Genomic DNA, 13,742 nt, shown 5'->3' with positions numbered 1-13,742 from the left:
AGTAGACATATTGATTTCCAATATAGCAGACACACTTACGAATATTGATAAGTATAATTTCTTAGCTTAAACAGTGCTTAGCAGTTAGGGTGGAATGTTCTTCTCAAGGAGTCAGTGTGAAACCAAAGGTAGACCTGCAGTAGACCTCAAAGGTGGTCAGGGTTCATGGTTTCAGCAGTTACATGTGAGTGAGTTCTATGTGTGTGACCTTTATGTATGCATGTGTTGTGTGTGTATCTGTACAGGTGTGAGGACAACTGCTGGTCAGAAGTGCCATTCACTTGTTTTGATTCAAGGTCTCTCGCTTGCCCAGAGCTCCCCAATCAGATTACATGGGCTGGCCATTGAGTTCCAAAGATCCTCGTGTGTCCACCTCTCCACCTCTGGGACTAGAAACATGCACCACCATCTTGGGCATTCTTCTGTGGGTCCCAGGGGTCATACTCAGGAACTGGTGCTTGTGAGGCAAGCACTGTACCTGTTGAGCCCTTGACACTGATTTCTAAGCAGCCAAACCTTCTTTTTAAAGGAAATTATTCCAGGAGAACAAACAAGATCATGAAGAGAAAAAAGTGGGATAGGACTCCCACCAGTCCCACATTTATTTTAAAAGTACATCCCACCTCCCTTTTAATTTTTTTTAAATAAAATCAAGACCCAGAGAGGTCCAGTGACTGGCATAGTGAATTAGGAGTAGAGCTTGACCTTGAACCCAGGTTTATACTTGGGTTCTAATGACCCTTGGTCTAAAGCCCTCCAAAAAAAGGTCTTTCTTCTCACTGTTTATCAGCTGTGTATATGCATTAAGAAATAGCTAGTTAGTAAGGATGAGGCTTCGTGTATACATGGTGAGGACCAGTTTTCTTTACCACTTGTAGGCCACTACGACAAATGTGTATTCGCCCTTCGGGAAGAGAACAAAAGCGACATGAACACTGTACTGAACTACATCTTCTCCCACGCTCAGGTCACCAAAAAGAATCTCCTGGTGACAATGCTTATTGTGAGTATCCAGTTTGTTTCTCGAACTTGTACAACTGGTTGATGTTCTGCAAAATGTGTGTCTGTCTGTCTGTCTGTCTGTCTGTCTGTCTGAGAAGGAAAACTGCTGTCTTAAAATGATGGTAAATGAGCTTGGGCTGTGGATTAGAAGTTGCTGGATCCAGGCAGTGGATGGCAGGAAGGGACTGTTCTGCATAGATGTGTACAGAAACTTAGTTCTTTCAGCTGTACTTAGGAACTCCTGGCCCATGCTTCTGCTGTCAACATGATGGCAGCTCTTAAATGCAGTTTCCTCTCACCAGTATGCTGCTCCATTTTAACTCTTGCAAATATCCAGCAATGCAAGCACCGGCTTTCCTGTCAGAAACTTAATAAAATAGGAGAGATTTAGTGCTGTTCCTCTCCCTCCAAAAAAATAATTAAATGTATTTGGCATCTTCTTTGATTTATATGAAAATCTATGCTCTTGTTGCAATGACTCTATTCATTTGTCCCCATATCTGACTAATATACAGATTATTAGAGAGTAGGAGGAGGAATGAAACCGGCTTCTGTGAGCTGGCCTGAGCTGCATCTAACACTGGTGGGAGTTTGCAAAGTGGAAGGTTTTCATGTTGATTTCAACTTCTCCACTCCTAGTTCTTCCTAGCTAAGCTAGTGTTGGGGGTTGGAGAACAATGGGACTGTTCTTAGAGGCCCTCCTCCATGGTCCCATGGGCCTGCTGCTGCACAGTTGTCTTGCTTGGGACTGAAGTACAGCTACTCTTTGAGCTCCCTTTCCCAGCCCTTTGGATATGATCATTCTTGCTATGTTTAAGTCCATCATTTCTTCATGGAGGGGAAAACCCCATATAAATGTTGACTGCCATTTTTATATAATCCCTCAGAGTGAAAGGAGATGGTCTTCCTTACGTCTCTGGTTGACAGCATTACCACCATTCAGCCTTCTGCCTCACTGGTTGGCTCTATTGGATATAACATTTTATAGGAAGCCACTTTAAGAAACGTGTCATTATAGGGAGAGTTCATTACCGTTGCTACCCTGGAATGGCTGCCTGGTGAGGAAACCAGGTCTTTGAGAAGGGTGGAAATATTGGCACAAAGTACCATTTTAGCTTTCCCATGAGACAGCTTTCTGCGAAGAGTTGTATAATCTAGAGCTACTTGCTGTTTATTTTCCCTCAGAAATCCTACTTTTCTTTTTCAAATTTTAATGCAAGGATTGTTAATTCTCATTTGGAGGAGTCAAGACTTTCTGGCAGAAAGGGGAAATGATTAGAAGGTAGAAGGATCTGCCAGTGTGAACCAAAATGGGGCTGAAATTTGCCTTTATAGAAAGCTAATTATGGCAAATTTTTCATCTTATTATGATTACCTTTTTAAGAACTTAACAGTTTTCTGCACTAAAAATAGACCAAAGCCCAGAATCCTCGGAGCAGCAGAAGAGTAATGATCGTCCAGGACTGTCGCTGGGTTTCTTAAATTCTAATTTGTAAGATATAGGGGCTCGGCTCGCTCCTTTTGCGGAGTGATTGTAAGTAACGCTTGCCTTAAGAATCTCATTATTGGAACACGGAGCCATATTTCCTCTGAGAATTCTGGAGTAGCTTTGAGCTGGGGCTGTTCATTTCTCAAGTAATCACGCTGGTGTGATGGAGAGAGAAAATGGCAGCTGTTCGGAGCTCAGGCCTTCAATTTTCTTCAGAGTCCAGTCACTCAAGTGTGTAATTACACGGGGGTGCTGCAGAGGCGTTGGGCCCTGTCAGAGAACTGGTTTGAGGCTTTGCTTGCTGCTTTTGCCAGTCAGGACAGGCAGAAGCCAATGGGACCCTGACTTGCTGCTGCTTTTACCCCCACCTTGTCATCCTGATTATTTCTTACCTGCATAGATAGTGTGCCAACTTTCTTCCTAGCAGGCTGAGCCCTGGAGAAACAAACGGGCTTTCAGTGTCTGGTTTGGATGACTAGGAGGTAGAGGTACACTGGCAGTTGGATTTACCAGTTTCTTTATTTTAGTTTCTTCACTTCTTGTTTTCCCCTACCCCCCAAAAAAAGAAAAACAAAAGAAGACTCAGTGAGCAAAATAGTACTTATAGTCTTGTATATCACTAATTTATTTTCAAATATTAGTTATTTTTACTTTATCTTGAGGATTTTGAAATTAAGGGATTAATTGATATGACTGAGTCAGGGCCACTTAGCAGTGACGTAGATAAGGGAAAGATTCAGATGGTGCCCCTTTTTAATCTAGTATTTCTGAATACTAGGCATACTTTCCTTTTTGATTGTGGCCAGCTGCTCCCCTCCCCCACATCTGCATTAATGAGAGTCGCCTTTGAGTTGTTAGGATTCCTCTTTGCACATATTACTGTCTTTTGCAGATGTCACTGGTACTTGGTAGCATTTCAATTCCCCCAGCTTGTATTCTCTTCTGGTCACCTTTCTTTGCTTACCTTGGTCTCCTGATTGATGGTTATGTGCCCAGCATTCCAATCTCTGCTTCCTACCAGTAGGAACGTTGACGGTGTACTTTCCTGAGCTAGATGATGACTTCTGGGCCTTTGAACCTAAAGGAAAGAATCAAGAAAATCAAGTCGCTCCAATGGAGAGGCGCTGTGGTCCTCTGCAGTTGTTAACATATGTGCATAGTGGTAACTTGCCCCAAGGACTGCTAAGCAAATTTCTGTGGAGTAGACTTCTCCACTGCTTTGCTTTTGTCCACAGGAACATGGTTTTACAAGTCATGCTGCATGTGATTTGATTCAGAAAAAGAATATAAAATGCAGACCAGTTTCTTTCCTTCCTTTTTTTTTTTTATCATGGGTGCATGTAATCTGTCTAGTGTGTAAGTACAAAGAAAAAAGCTTTCTCAGAAATGTCATTTAATGAATGTTCAGTTTTATTTCTGTTGTTCTAATAAAATGTCAGAACAAAAAGCAACTTAGGGTACAAAGAGTTTATCTTAGCTCTCAAGTCTAGGCCAAGTCACACTTCATCCCTGGTCAAGAGCAGAGAGAGGTGCACGCATGCTTTGCTTTCTTGCTTGCCTGTGCTCAGCTTGATCTCACCACTTTACACAGTTCAGGACACTCTCTGCCTAGGAGACGGTGCCACCCACCATAGGCTTGTTCGTCCACATTAACTAAATTAAGACAGTTCCCCACAGATATGCCATAGACAAGCCTGTGTGGACAGCCCCTCGTTGAGATACTCTTGCTAGGTGACTCTAGGTTGTGTCAAGTTGACATTTTAAGCTAACAATCACACTGAATAAAGGTGCTTTTGCCAATCAATTGATACACTTACAGCATCTTTGTCAGGAGGAAGTCTTACTCAGCTGAATGATAAGTAGTAAATGTCCATATCCAAAGCCTTGTCCCTTCTGTATTGAATTGCCTTTCTTGGAGCACCAATGCTTAATATGCTGAAATCATACTGAACTCCGTTGGGCTTTCTGTCAACTTTTTATGTAACTTTGGCTATGGACTGCTACTTTAAGCATATTTATTGTATTTCTGCAACTCTAAAATATTCTTAGCAAACATCTAGGATGAGAATAAAAAGCAAGAAATAACTGTTGGGCCATCGTGACCTTGGATGACCAGTAGTTTTCACTTTGGTCTGCAGATTTCTGTAGGTGACTTAGAGTTAACTGATTAGTTATTTAAATGAACCTTTTTTTCCTGTTGGTTTTAGGGTTTTTGTGTGTGTTGTTTTGTTGTTTTGGAAACAGATCTGCTGTTGTGGTATTGGCTCTAATGGCATTGTTACAAAAATTAAAAGATTGGCATGGTAGTCTTGGGCTGTCCAGTTGCCCAGAGAAAGCTTAGGCAGGATGTGTCTGCACCTGTTGCCCGAGGCACTTAGCCTGAGTGGTTTTTAAGGACACTGATTGCTTCGTTCAGGGTTTCAACACTATGTCTGAACTAAGGCCAAAAGACGGTTGATATTTTACTCTACATGTAATTTATTATTGCTAATCTTTTTTCCAAGCCTTAATGGTGATAATGGAAAAAAATATTTGGGGGGCTGGAGGCACTCAGTTAAGAGTACTTGTTGCTCTTGTAAGGAGCTAGGTTCAGTTGACCACTTATCAACTTATAACCATCCATAGCTACAGATATTTGAATGGAAACTTGTAAGTTAGGAAAAATGAATACAAATAGAGTTCCATTCAAACTCTATTTGATTTTGGCCTCTGAGGAAGTCCGGCTTTCATGCTCTGTTATTGAGAGCCTAGGAAGACTGTCAACCTGTAATTGTGAATGAATAATTACTTCATATTTTGTTTTTTCCCTAAATCTCCACATTCTCTCTGCCCCCATCAGATGCTGTTTTCCCTGCTCTCTTATTCCCTTTCTTTTATAATGAAAAGAAACATGACTTATGTGTTTTGTGTGCCTTTTTTCTTTTAGGTTAGAATATGGTTTGTAGTTAAGCAAGAGGATAACTTAGTTTTTCCTTACGTTAAGGCTCAATTTCTTTCAAAGGGCTTATTCACTATCAAAAAATTTTGCAGGTCAGAGAGGTAACTGGCTTTATTTCAGTACATTGGCTTTTTTGGCTATTGGACCTTAGTCTAGTCATTTGCAAAGATCATGAATTGTTATTTTCCCCAGAACAACTACTGTGTTTTAAGATATTTTAGTGGGCTGTTCTGATGATTGAAGTAATTTCTCCAGACAGGAATGTGTTTATACATCATAGGGACCTTAGGAAAGGAAAAGGAGTGGGATGGGGAAACTTATTTTGGTCTCTTCCTGCTCTTAGCATCTCTTTTTTGCTTCTGTCCTTTTATGTCTTGTCTCTGCTTATTACTTGTTCACAAAAGATGAGACTGAGTTAGAGTTTCTCTTCTTTGTTTATGCTTAGGATAGGTGGGTTAAGACCTTTAGTAGTTTGCTATGTGTTCAACAGAATCCTGGACTTATTTTTACTTCAATGTTAGTTTTAATTTTATTCATTCATTATTCATTATTGTTGGATAAAAACAATACTTTTACTTCCTTAAATACAAATTATGTGTTTTGTGACTATTGACAGTTGAAGTAAACCACTGACTGGTTTGTGGTAAGAGAATCTAGTGTTAGAAATCATTTTCTCATATGATCTTGAAATGCCTTCTTCCTAGCATAATTGTGTTGAATAGTCCAAAAGTATTTGGCTTGTGACTTGGAAAGTTTTAAGGATCTTGCATGTTTTGGGAAATGCATGTCTATTCCAAAGGTCAAAAGTCCATTGCTGCTGCTGCTGCAGCTGCTGCTGCTGCTGCTGCTGTTGTTATTGGTATGGCATGATTTAGTTTTGGCTTTTATGAGTCTGTGAGTATTTTTGCCTATATGCATGTCTAGTATTTTTGGAGTCCAGAAGAGGGTGTCAGATTTTCTAGAAACTTAGAGTTAAAGATGGTTGTGAGCCACGTAGGTGCTGAAAACCAAAACTGGGTCCTCTGCAAGAGCAGCGAGCCCACTTACCAATCCCATGCTTTCACGTCTGTGATACAGTCTGGACAGGGACAAAGAGAGGCTCCCTTAGATGAGAAAAGGTTAAATATGGTACAGAAATTCTTCCAGAAATGGCTGATGGTCAAGAGAAGGGGGAAGGAGACTGAGGAGCTGCCAACAGTGCTGAGATGCAGCTCAGAGGCAGAGCTATTTCCTTTCCTTCTCTCAGGTTTTGTGCCTCAGAGTTCTTTGTGATGTAAGTTTATGTGTTTATTTCCACTTTAACACTTAGGATCAGTTGTGTGGCCGGGACCCTACACTTACTGATGAGCTGCTAAATATCCTCACAGAGCTAACTCAACTCAGCAAGACCACCAACGCTAAAGTGGCATTGCGTGCTCGTCAGGTAAGAGCAGATGCTGGTTATTTTGAAAGAATGATATTTTTCTTAGTCTGGACAGTTCTAGACACAGTGCACTTCACAGAGATTATGCAATGTTTTCATGCGATGAAGGATTATTTAAAGACAAAGGACATGGTTAATGTTGGATTTCTCACATTACAAAATACTGGTATTGTTTCCTGTCTTCTCCACAGACCTCACTATAGTCCTAAACCAGGGTCACGTGGAGGAAAGGAAACTGAGGGAAGGAAATAAACTCAGTATTTTTTACTTCCCAAAGGGAGCTTAGAAACAGATGAAAAGGTATAAGTATATAGAAAACAATCAAGTGTGGAAAGCAAAAGATAATGACTTGAATCTTCGGCACTAGCAATCGGAACAGCCCCAGAGAAGTCCAGTTAGCCTCACCCTGTAGTCCTCATTTCCATTCCAAAAGGTTTCTGCAGGGAAGCTGAGAGCTGGCACTCCCTTTGTGTTTTCATTGCCTGGGCATTGACAAGGACACAGCATTTGAAGCTGCTCAGTGACCTTCTGCTTTCTCTACAATTGTATCCATGTCACTGAACTCCTCAAAGTTATTGAACCTCTCAGTGACCTGCTGAGGATATTCAGGTCCTACTGACTCCGTTTGTTTGTGACACTGCTTTTCCGTTCTGGCTCTCACACCCTTCAGCGTTAGCTCCTGATGCCTTCTCTTTGGTGCTGAATACCTGGGGCTGTCAAAGCAGCTTTTCCTCCCTTTCTACTGCAAACTTGTAAAAGGCTAGCTATACTGCATCCACCTTCCTCACAGCTGCTTCCTGCCAGACCTGATTCCCAATTAACAGCTAGTCATGCAGTCTCCAGGACTAGCAGCTTTGCAAAGGTAAATCACATACACTGATAGAACTTGATTGAAGCTGTTTGTTCTCCCTTCCCCCTACCCTTATGGGAAATTGTCCACAGCGCAAATCATGGTGAGAAGCAACTGAGATTCAGTGTGTGGTGGCATTGACTTTATGCTACAGGACCTAGAAGTTGTTTTACTTGGTCTCTGTTTTATCTTTGATGCCTTCACTTACAGATTTATATTTATTGCCTTTGTATCAGGCGGCTTAATAGGAGCCTAGAATAATCACCCCCTCAGGAACTTACGCTCTTATTTTGCCTTCACTCTAGGTTCTTATTGCTTCCCATTTGCCATCATATGAGCTTCGCCATAACCAAGTAGAGTCTATCTTCCTATCAGCCATTGACATGTATGGACACCAGTTTTGCATTGAGAACCTGCAGGTATTATAATAGCCCCTTCCTACCACTCCACACTCCTATTCCTTTTATTCCCATAACCATTGTTCAATTAAAGATATAATCAATTAATTTTGACTTCTATGTCATGAAATTTCATTCCTTGAATTTTAGAAATGATTTATGTTTATGGGTTTGTTTTTCATAAAAATGTTGCAGGATCATAGCTTAGCCTTAAAAATCAAATGAGCCTTCTTCGATAGAAGTGTCTTATTGAAGTTTCCATCTTTTGAAAACATTCTACACCAGAATTAATTGGCAGCATTATTTGATTTCTGGTGCTTGAATCAGATGTGCTATATAGAGATAGTTCTTCCTCTTCTAGAGACAAAGCTAGTTAAATATTAATTTAACTTTAATTTTATTTAAATGCTTAGTATTACATTGTATAAAAAGCCAATTTTATAAAATTATTGGGTAATTTTGCTACAAATGAAGGACTTCAACAATTTTATAAATAACATCATTTTCGCAGGGGTGCCTTTGTGTTTTCCTAGTGGGAAACCAGAGTACTGTTGTTATGACTGACCAAAGGAAGATCCATGCTTTCTGTAGGACTCCTCCTAGGGAACCTAGAAGCTGAGAGGGATCTTTTTAATTATGTGGTTCGTAGGTGATATCTAGGGTTTCCATTAGCTTTCAAGCTTGGGATTTCTGATAGTGGAGTATTAGGTGGTATTTAGGAAGCACAAGTAGAGGTCCCAGATGGCAATACTCATAAGCACCTACATATATTGGCATATTATTGGCATATTTCAGTAAACACTTTTAACAGTTTTACATTTCTTAACCAATATAATCCCCAAGGCAACCCCGTGGGAAAAGGTATTATTCTGTTTTCCACAGTAGCTCAGGAAGGAGAACCAGAAACGTTATGCTTATGCATGGCATTCACCAGCAGAATTCTTAGATCTCACTGAGAACTTCTATATCCTTTTGCCTTCTAGAAACTCATCCTATCGGAAACATCTATTTTTGATGTCCTCCCGAACTTTTTTTACCACAGCAACCAGGTGGTGAGGATGGCGGCTTTGGAGGTGAGTGCTGGCGTGTTACTCAGCCTTTCTGTGGTTTTCCTGGAGTTTTATGTCTGTCAGTTCTTTTCTCTTGCTCTTTTCTTCTGGAACGCTAAATGCTTACAGTCAGGTGCTTTGCCTGCTGTCTTATCTGCATTAATCGCCAGCTTCTGGGTCAAATAACAGGGAAACAGCTGCCAGGTACTTGAATTTTTCCATCTTATAATGAATTAAGACTCACAGGAGCATAAGTGAGAGCTGTATGGTTGATCTGCATATATTACCTTATTATTAGAGCCAAATTTTAGTTATGTAGTATTTAATGAACTGCGCTTTAGGTGTTTTATGTTTTCATCTAATCCTACAGCTGCTTTATAAAGTTAAAACGAGAAAACAAACAAGTGAGACTATGAGGTTAGGGAGCTTGCCCACAAAACACACATTAAGCAGAGGAGTTTGAATGTGGTCAGCCTAACTCCAAAGACCTTTGCACCACAGCACACCACCTCGTTAAACACAAAAATTGCGACCCTGAATACTTCCCTAACATTGTCAAGTAGATCTATTTTAAAAGTAGGAAAGAGATGTGCTTTCAATGATTTTATGTAGTAGAACATCACATAGTCTGTTGCTAGCTTTCTTGGATAATTTTTATTTGTATTCTGTGGGTAAAATGTAAAGTAGCACATATTTGAAATATCTTGGTGTTTTTCCAGGCTTTCATGCCATCTAGTGAGGTGCCTCTTTCTGTGTCTCACATGCTGACAGAACCTCATGTAGCTTTCCATGTGCTTGGCAAACTGAACATGAAGTGTGTGTGTATGGGGCGGGAGGTGGGCTGCTGGGTTTTACAAAGATCCAGTCTGTTGCAGTTTCTTTAAGTACTGAATCAAGTTAGTGAGTCTGAGTTGTTATGTCACATTATGCCTCCTGCTTTTGCATATGGTTGAGGATGGAAATGCTTAAATACTGATCTGGAGCAGTATGATTGGGGGCGGGATACAAGATAGATAAGAAGTTGAACGTGATGGTGATTTTCTGTTTTCCCTCTTTATTCCCCAAAGTAGCCTGGAATCAGCGCCTCTTCTTTTTCTCACTACTCTATTTTCTGTTGGAATCATTATGCTAATAAATTAGTAGTTATGATTCTGTATGGTGTCTTTTGCTAAAGATAAAACCTCCAGTGTTTAAGGTAATGGGAAAGATTTCCCATGCCCCTGGGTATCCACCAGGTGCTGCCTTGTTTTCATTTTATTTCGCTATAGTCAGAGTCATAGGTAAAACATTAAAACCCCAGCATTAACAATTAAAGCATGTTATTATGTTCAGGGTCTTGCCCCCTCTCACAGCAAATTGCCATCTCCATAACAGATGCGTCATTTCAAGACTTCCTTGATCCAGACACTGTCCTCATTTCTGTTTCAAAGTGTATTTACTGAGGATTACTTTTTAACCAGGTATATGTTCGAAGGGCTTATATTGCCTATGAACTCAACAGTGTACAACACCGTCAGCTTAAGGACAATACCTGTGTGGTGGAATTTCAGTTCATGCTGCCCACATCCCATCCAAACAGGTGAGTTGAGCTGGTACATGCACCTGAGCTAGCCGCCGACCTGTACCTTAGCTGGTGTAAGGTACAGTTAAGAGGGGTACCAAATGGCAATTCCTTGATGCTTGTAGCAAGAAATGTAGATAAACAAATGAGCAGACTTGAATGAACCCTGAAAGAGGAGCTTCTTGATGCCTATGTCTTAATCTGGAGAGATACAGTATGGTCTAGTTAAGACAGACGGTCAGGGTTGTCTTGTTCATTCTTGCTTGTATATGTAATTAATAAAACATCCTTCCCCTCCCCCCTTTTCTTTCCTACCTTCTTTCTATTCCTTCTCTTCTTTCTGCCAGGAACATTTGACTTGCCGGACCCTCCCTACCATAAGGCAGTGGTTGTACAGGCAGCAATGTTTTGTGCAGGCTCTGCTTTGGCTTGTGCTGTCTGTAGACTGGTCCACCTGAGCAGTCTCTGCCTCCTGTAACGCTGACACCTGAATTTAGTGGTTGTAATTTCATCAGCCATTTTTTTTAAAAGTCATACTCAAGAATCAGACTTCTAGAATATAAATTAATGACTTAATTGGCCATCTAGTTCCATTATTTTTCTTTCCCCAAGTCCTTTAAAATATGCATATGTAAATTTGTTTGGCTTTGGGTTTAAAATGAAAATAATTTATTTATATACTTAATAAAAATATTCTGTGGCAATGAAATTCCAAGAATTCCATGCCATGCATCCTGTATTTTTTATTGTTTTTAGTAAGACCACAGGAAATAAAAATACCACAGCCAATCATACCCTGCTCCTCTCCATTTCTTCTTTATTGCCTTGGTCCTTTGCTGGTGTTACAAACCACTATGTCTTTGGGGATCCTTAGTTATAGACACCAGAAATTGTTTTGTTCTGAATTGCCACTTCACCCAAAGCAATAGAGCCTTTCTAGAGACAAAGAAGTCTGTGCTGAGAGTTTTGGCCACTGGATGCCACTGTTGATCCAGCATAGGTCGGCAGATGAACAGAGGCATCTTCAGGAAAAGTACATCTCTTCTTTGTCTTAGATGATCCTTTCACTTTTCCACCTCAAAAAATGTCTTTTGGCTGGCAGAGAAAAGCATATATCCTTGATTTAGCAAGCATCTCTCAGTACATTTTTGCCTCCATGGATTTCAGAATCTCATTTTCTAGAAACGAATGGTTGTCCTTCATCGAGCAGCGAAGTACTTGTGGCACATTCGGGCTCCATATCAGGTCTTCTTTCTTTTCCTGCATTCCTTGAATAATTGTAGAGAACTACATGCTATACTTAATGCTTTGTAATTCTCAAGACACCCTCCCTTCCTGCTTTTCTCCTACCTCTTTCCTGTGGCAGTGATTTGTGGTCGGCTTGCAGGGCTCCTCCTGACTTCTTCCCTGGCTGTGTGAATTGTTCTGACCCTACCTTACTTTTTACATTTATGTGTCTGTATCTGTGTATAAAGAAAACTTGCAGGAGTCAATTCTCTCCTTCTACCATGTAGAACTAGGGATTAAGCCCAGTCAGGCCATCATGCTTGGCTGGCAAATGCCTTGACAGTCATCACACTAGCCACATCTTTTACAATTTGGCTGTATGTCTAGTTTGGAGAAAAAAGTTGACTGGAAATTGAAATGCTTAACTGTTTCATTTAGAAGCCATACTCACCTTTCTACATAAAGGTAGTAAATCTTGGCTTCAAAATATTCTTGTCCCTCCCAACATCCATAATGTAAACATGCCTATGGATAAAGCTCATGTTTGAAAAGAAGTATAATCTATAGCTGCTGATGTTTTCCTTGATTATGTGTGCAATATTAAAGCTACAGGAATGTCATCACTATTAGTAGAAGTAGTATTTATAACTTATACAAGTGAAGATAAATATTCTTTGTGAAAACCATAAAATTTGCTGGGAAATAGCTTAGTCACACAAAGATGAACACCCAAGTTTAGGTCCATAGTGCCCACATTAAAGCCAAGTACGAGCCATGCATTTAAAACCCCATGCTGAGGAGGAAGAGACAGGCAAACTTTGTATGCATGCGCACCCCCCCCACACACACATACACACACAAATCTATAAAATGCATACATTTTTAAAGTTCTAAAGCCTTTTTTTTAGTTTTTGATCAGATGATAAGATTTGGTCATGAAATGATATATTTAATTTTAGAGAAAAGCTCATTCAGAAAGTTACAGATATGCTACTTGATTTAACATTTGATAAGATTTTATATTTGTTTGTTTATATATGTATCTGAAATTATAACTGTATTCTGATACCAATTGATGCATTATAATTTTATTTTGATTTCTACCCAAATCTGGTTTGATCAAAAACTATCAGCCCTCCATGGAACAGCCCAGGCCACCCACATTTTTGACCAGTGGACTACAGAGCTGGTGGTCTCTACAGTTTCTCAGTTTAATAAGTAAGCTTCACAATTTTATTGTCGTTTTTTCAAATTTTTGTTTGTTGAAACAGGCTCTCATTATATAACTCAGGCTGCCCCACACTCCCACCCCCCACAATTCACAGTCCTCCTTGCCTCAGTCTTCTGCTTGCTAGAGTTACAGTGTGACCATTGCGCTTTATTTTAGTTGTAAAGAATCTAGATCAGGACCAGGCAAATAAAACATCTGGAGGGAAGTGTAGGAGGGCTTCAGATGCTGCTTCTTTGTTCTTTCTCTGTGGAATCAGGCACACCACATTCTCAGCATCACTGTGCTCACCAGCCAGGAAACTCCAACAAGCTTGTGTCAGGTTTTTATCAAGGTTTTATTTCTTAGGCACGATTGAGCAAATCATAGGCCACCTGAATGTACTCAGTCTCACCTCCCCAGAGGTCAGGTTAGCATACAGCCGTAACCCTCTAACCACATGGTTGGTGTTTCTAGTGAGTAGCTTCTATCTGGAGTCATATGACCTCTTAGCATAAGCTCAGATGGGATGCATGAATAACAAAACACATTCCCACTGCTTGGGAAACTCCAAGGATTTGGAGTCTTTCTCCTGGCA

The 13,742-nt window shown here is 40.3% G+C and overlaps 1 protein-coding gene across 4 annotated transcripts in view; it reads left to right on the top strand.

The window, feature by feature from the left end:
• Acaca (acetyl-CoA carboxylase alpha) overlaps positions 1-13,742 on the top strand; it is a 267,019-nt gene that overhangs the window by 139,739 nt on the left and 113,538 nt on the right. For all 4 annotated transcript variants that reach the window (XM_052193828.1, XM_052193827.1, XM_052193825.1 and 1 more), the window contains 5 exons: positions 879-1,003; positions 6,739-6,852; positions 8,008-8,121; positions 9,084-9,173; positions 10,610-10,728. In XM_052193828.1, coding sequence (XP_052049788.1) covers positions 879-1,003; positions 6,739-6,852; positions 8,008-8,121; positions 9,084-9,173; positions 10,610-10,728 — 562 coding nt within the window. The remainder of the gene's footprint in view (positions 1-878; positions 1,004-6,738; positions 6,853-8,007; positions 8,122-9,083; positions 9,174-10,609; positions 10,729-13,742) is intronic.

This window comes from Apodemus sylvaticus, chromosome 10, assembly GCF_947179515.1.
Source record: "Apodemus sylvaticus chromosome 10, mApoSyl1.1, whole genome shotgun sequence".
In the NCBI taxonomy this organism is placed as follows: Eukaryota; Metazoa; Chordata; class Mammalia; order Rodentia; family Muridae; genus Apodemus; species Apodemus sylvaticus.
Note: the sequence above shows the minus strand (reverse complement) of the source record. Positions and strands in the feature narration are given on the sequence as shown.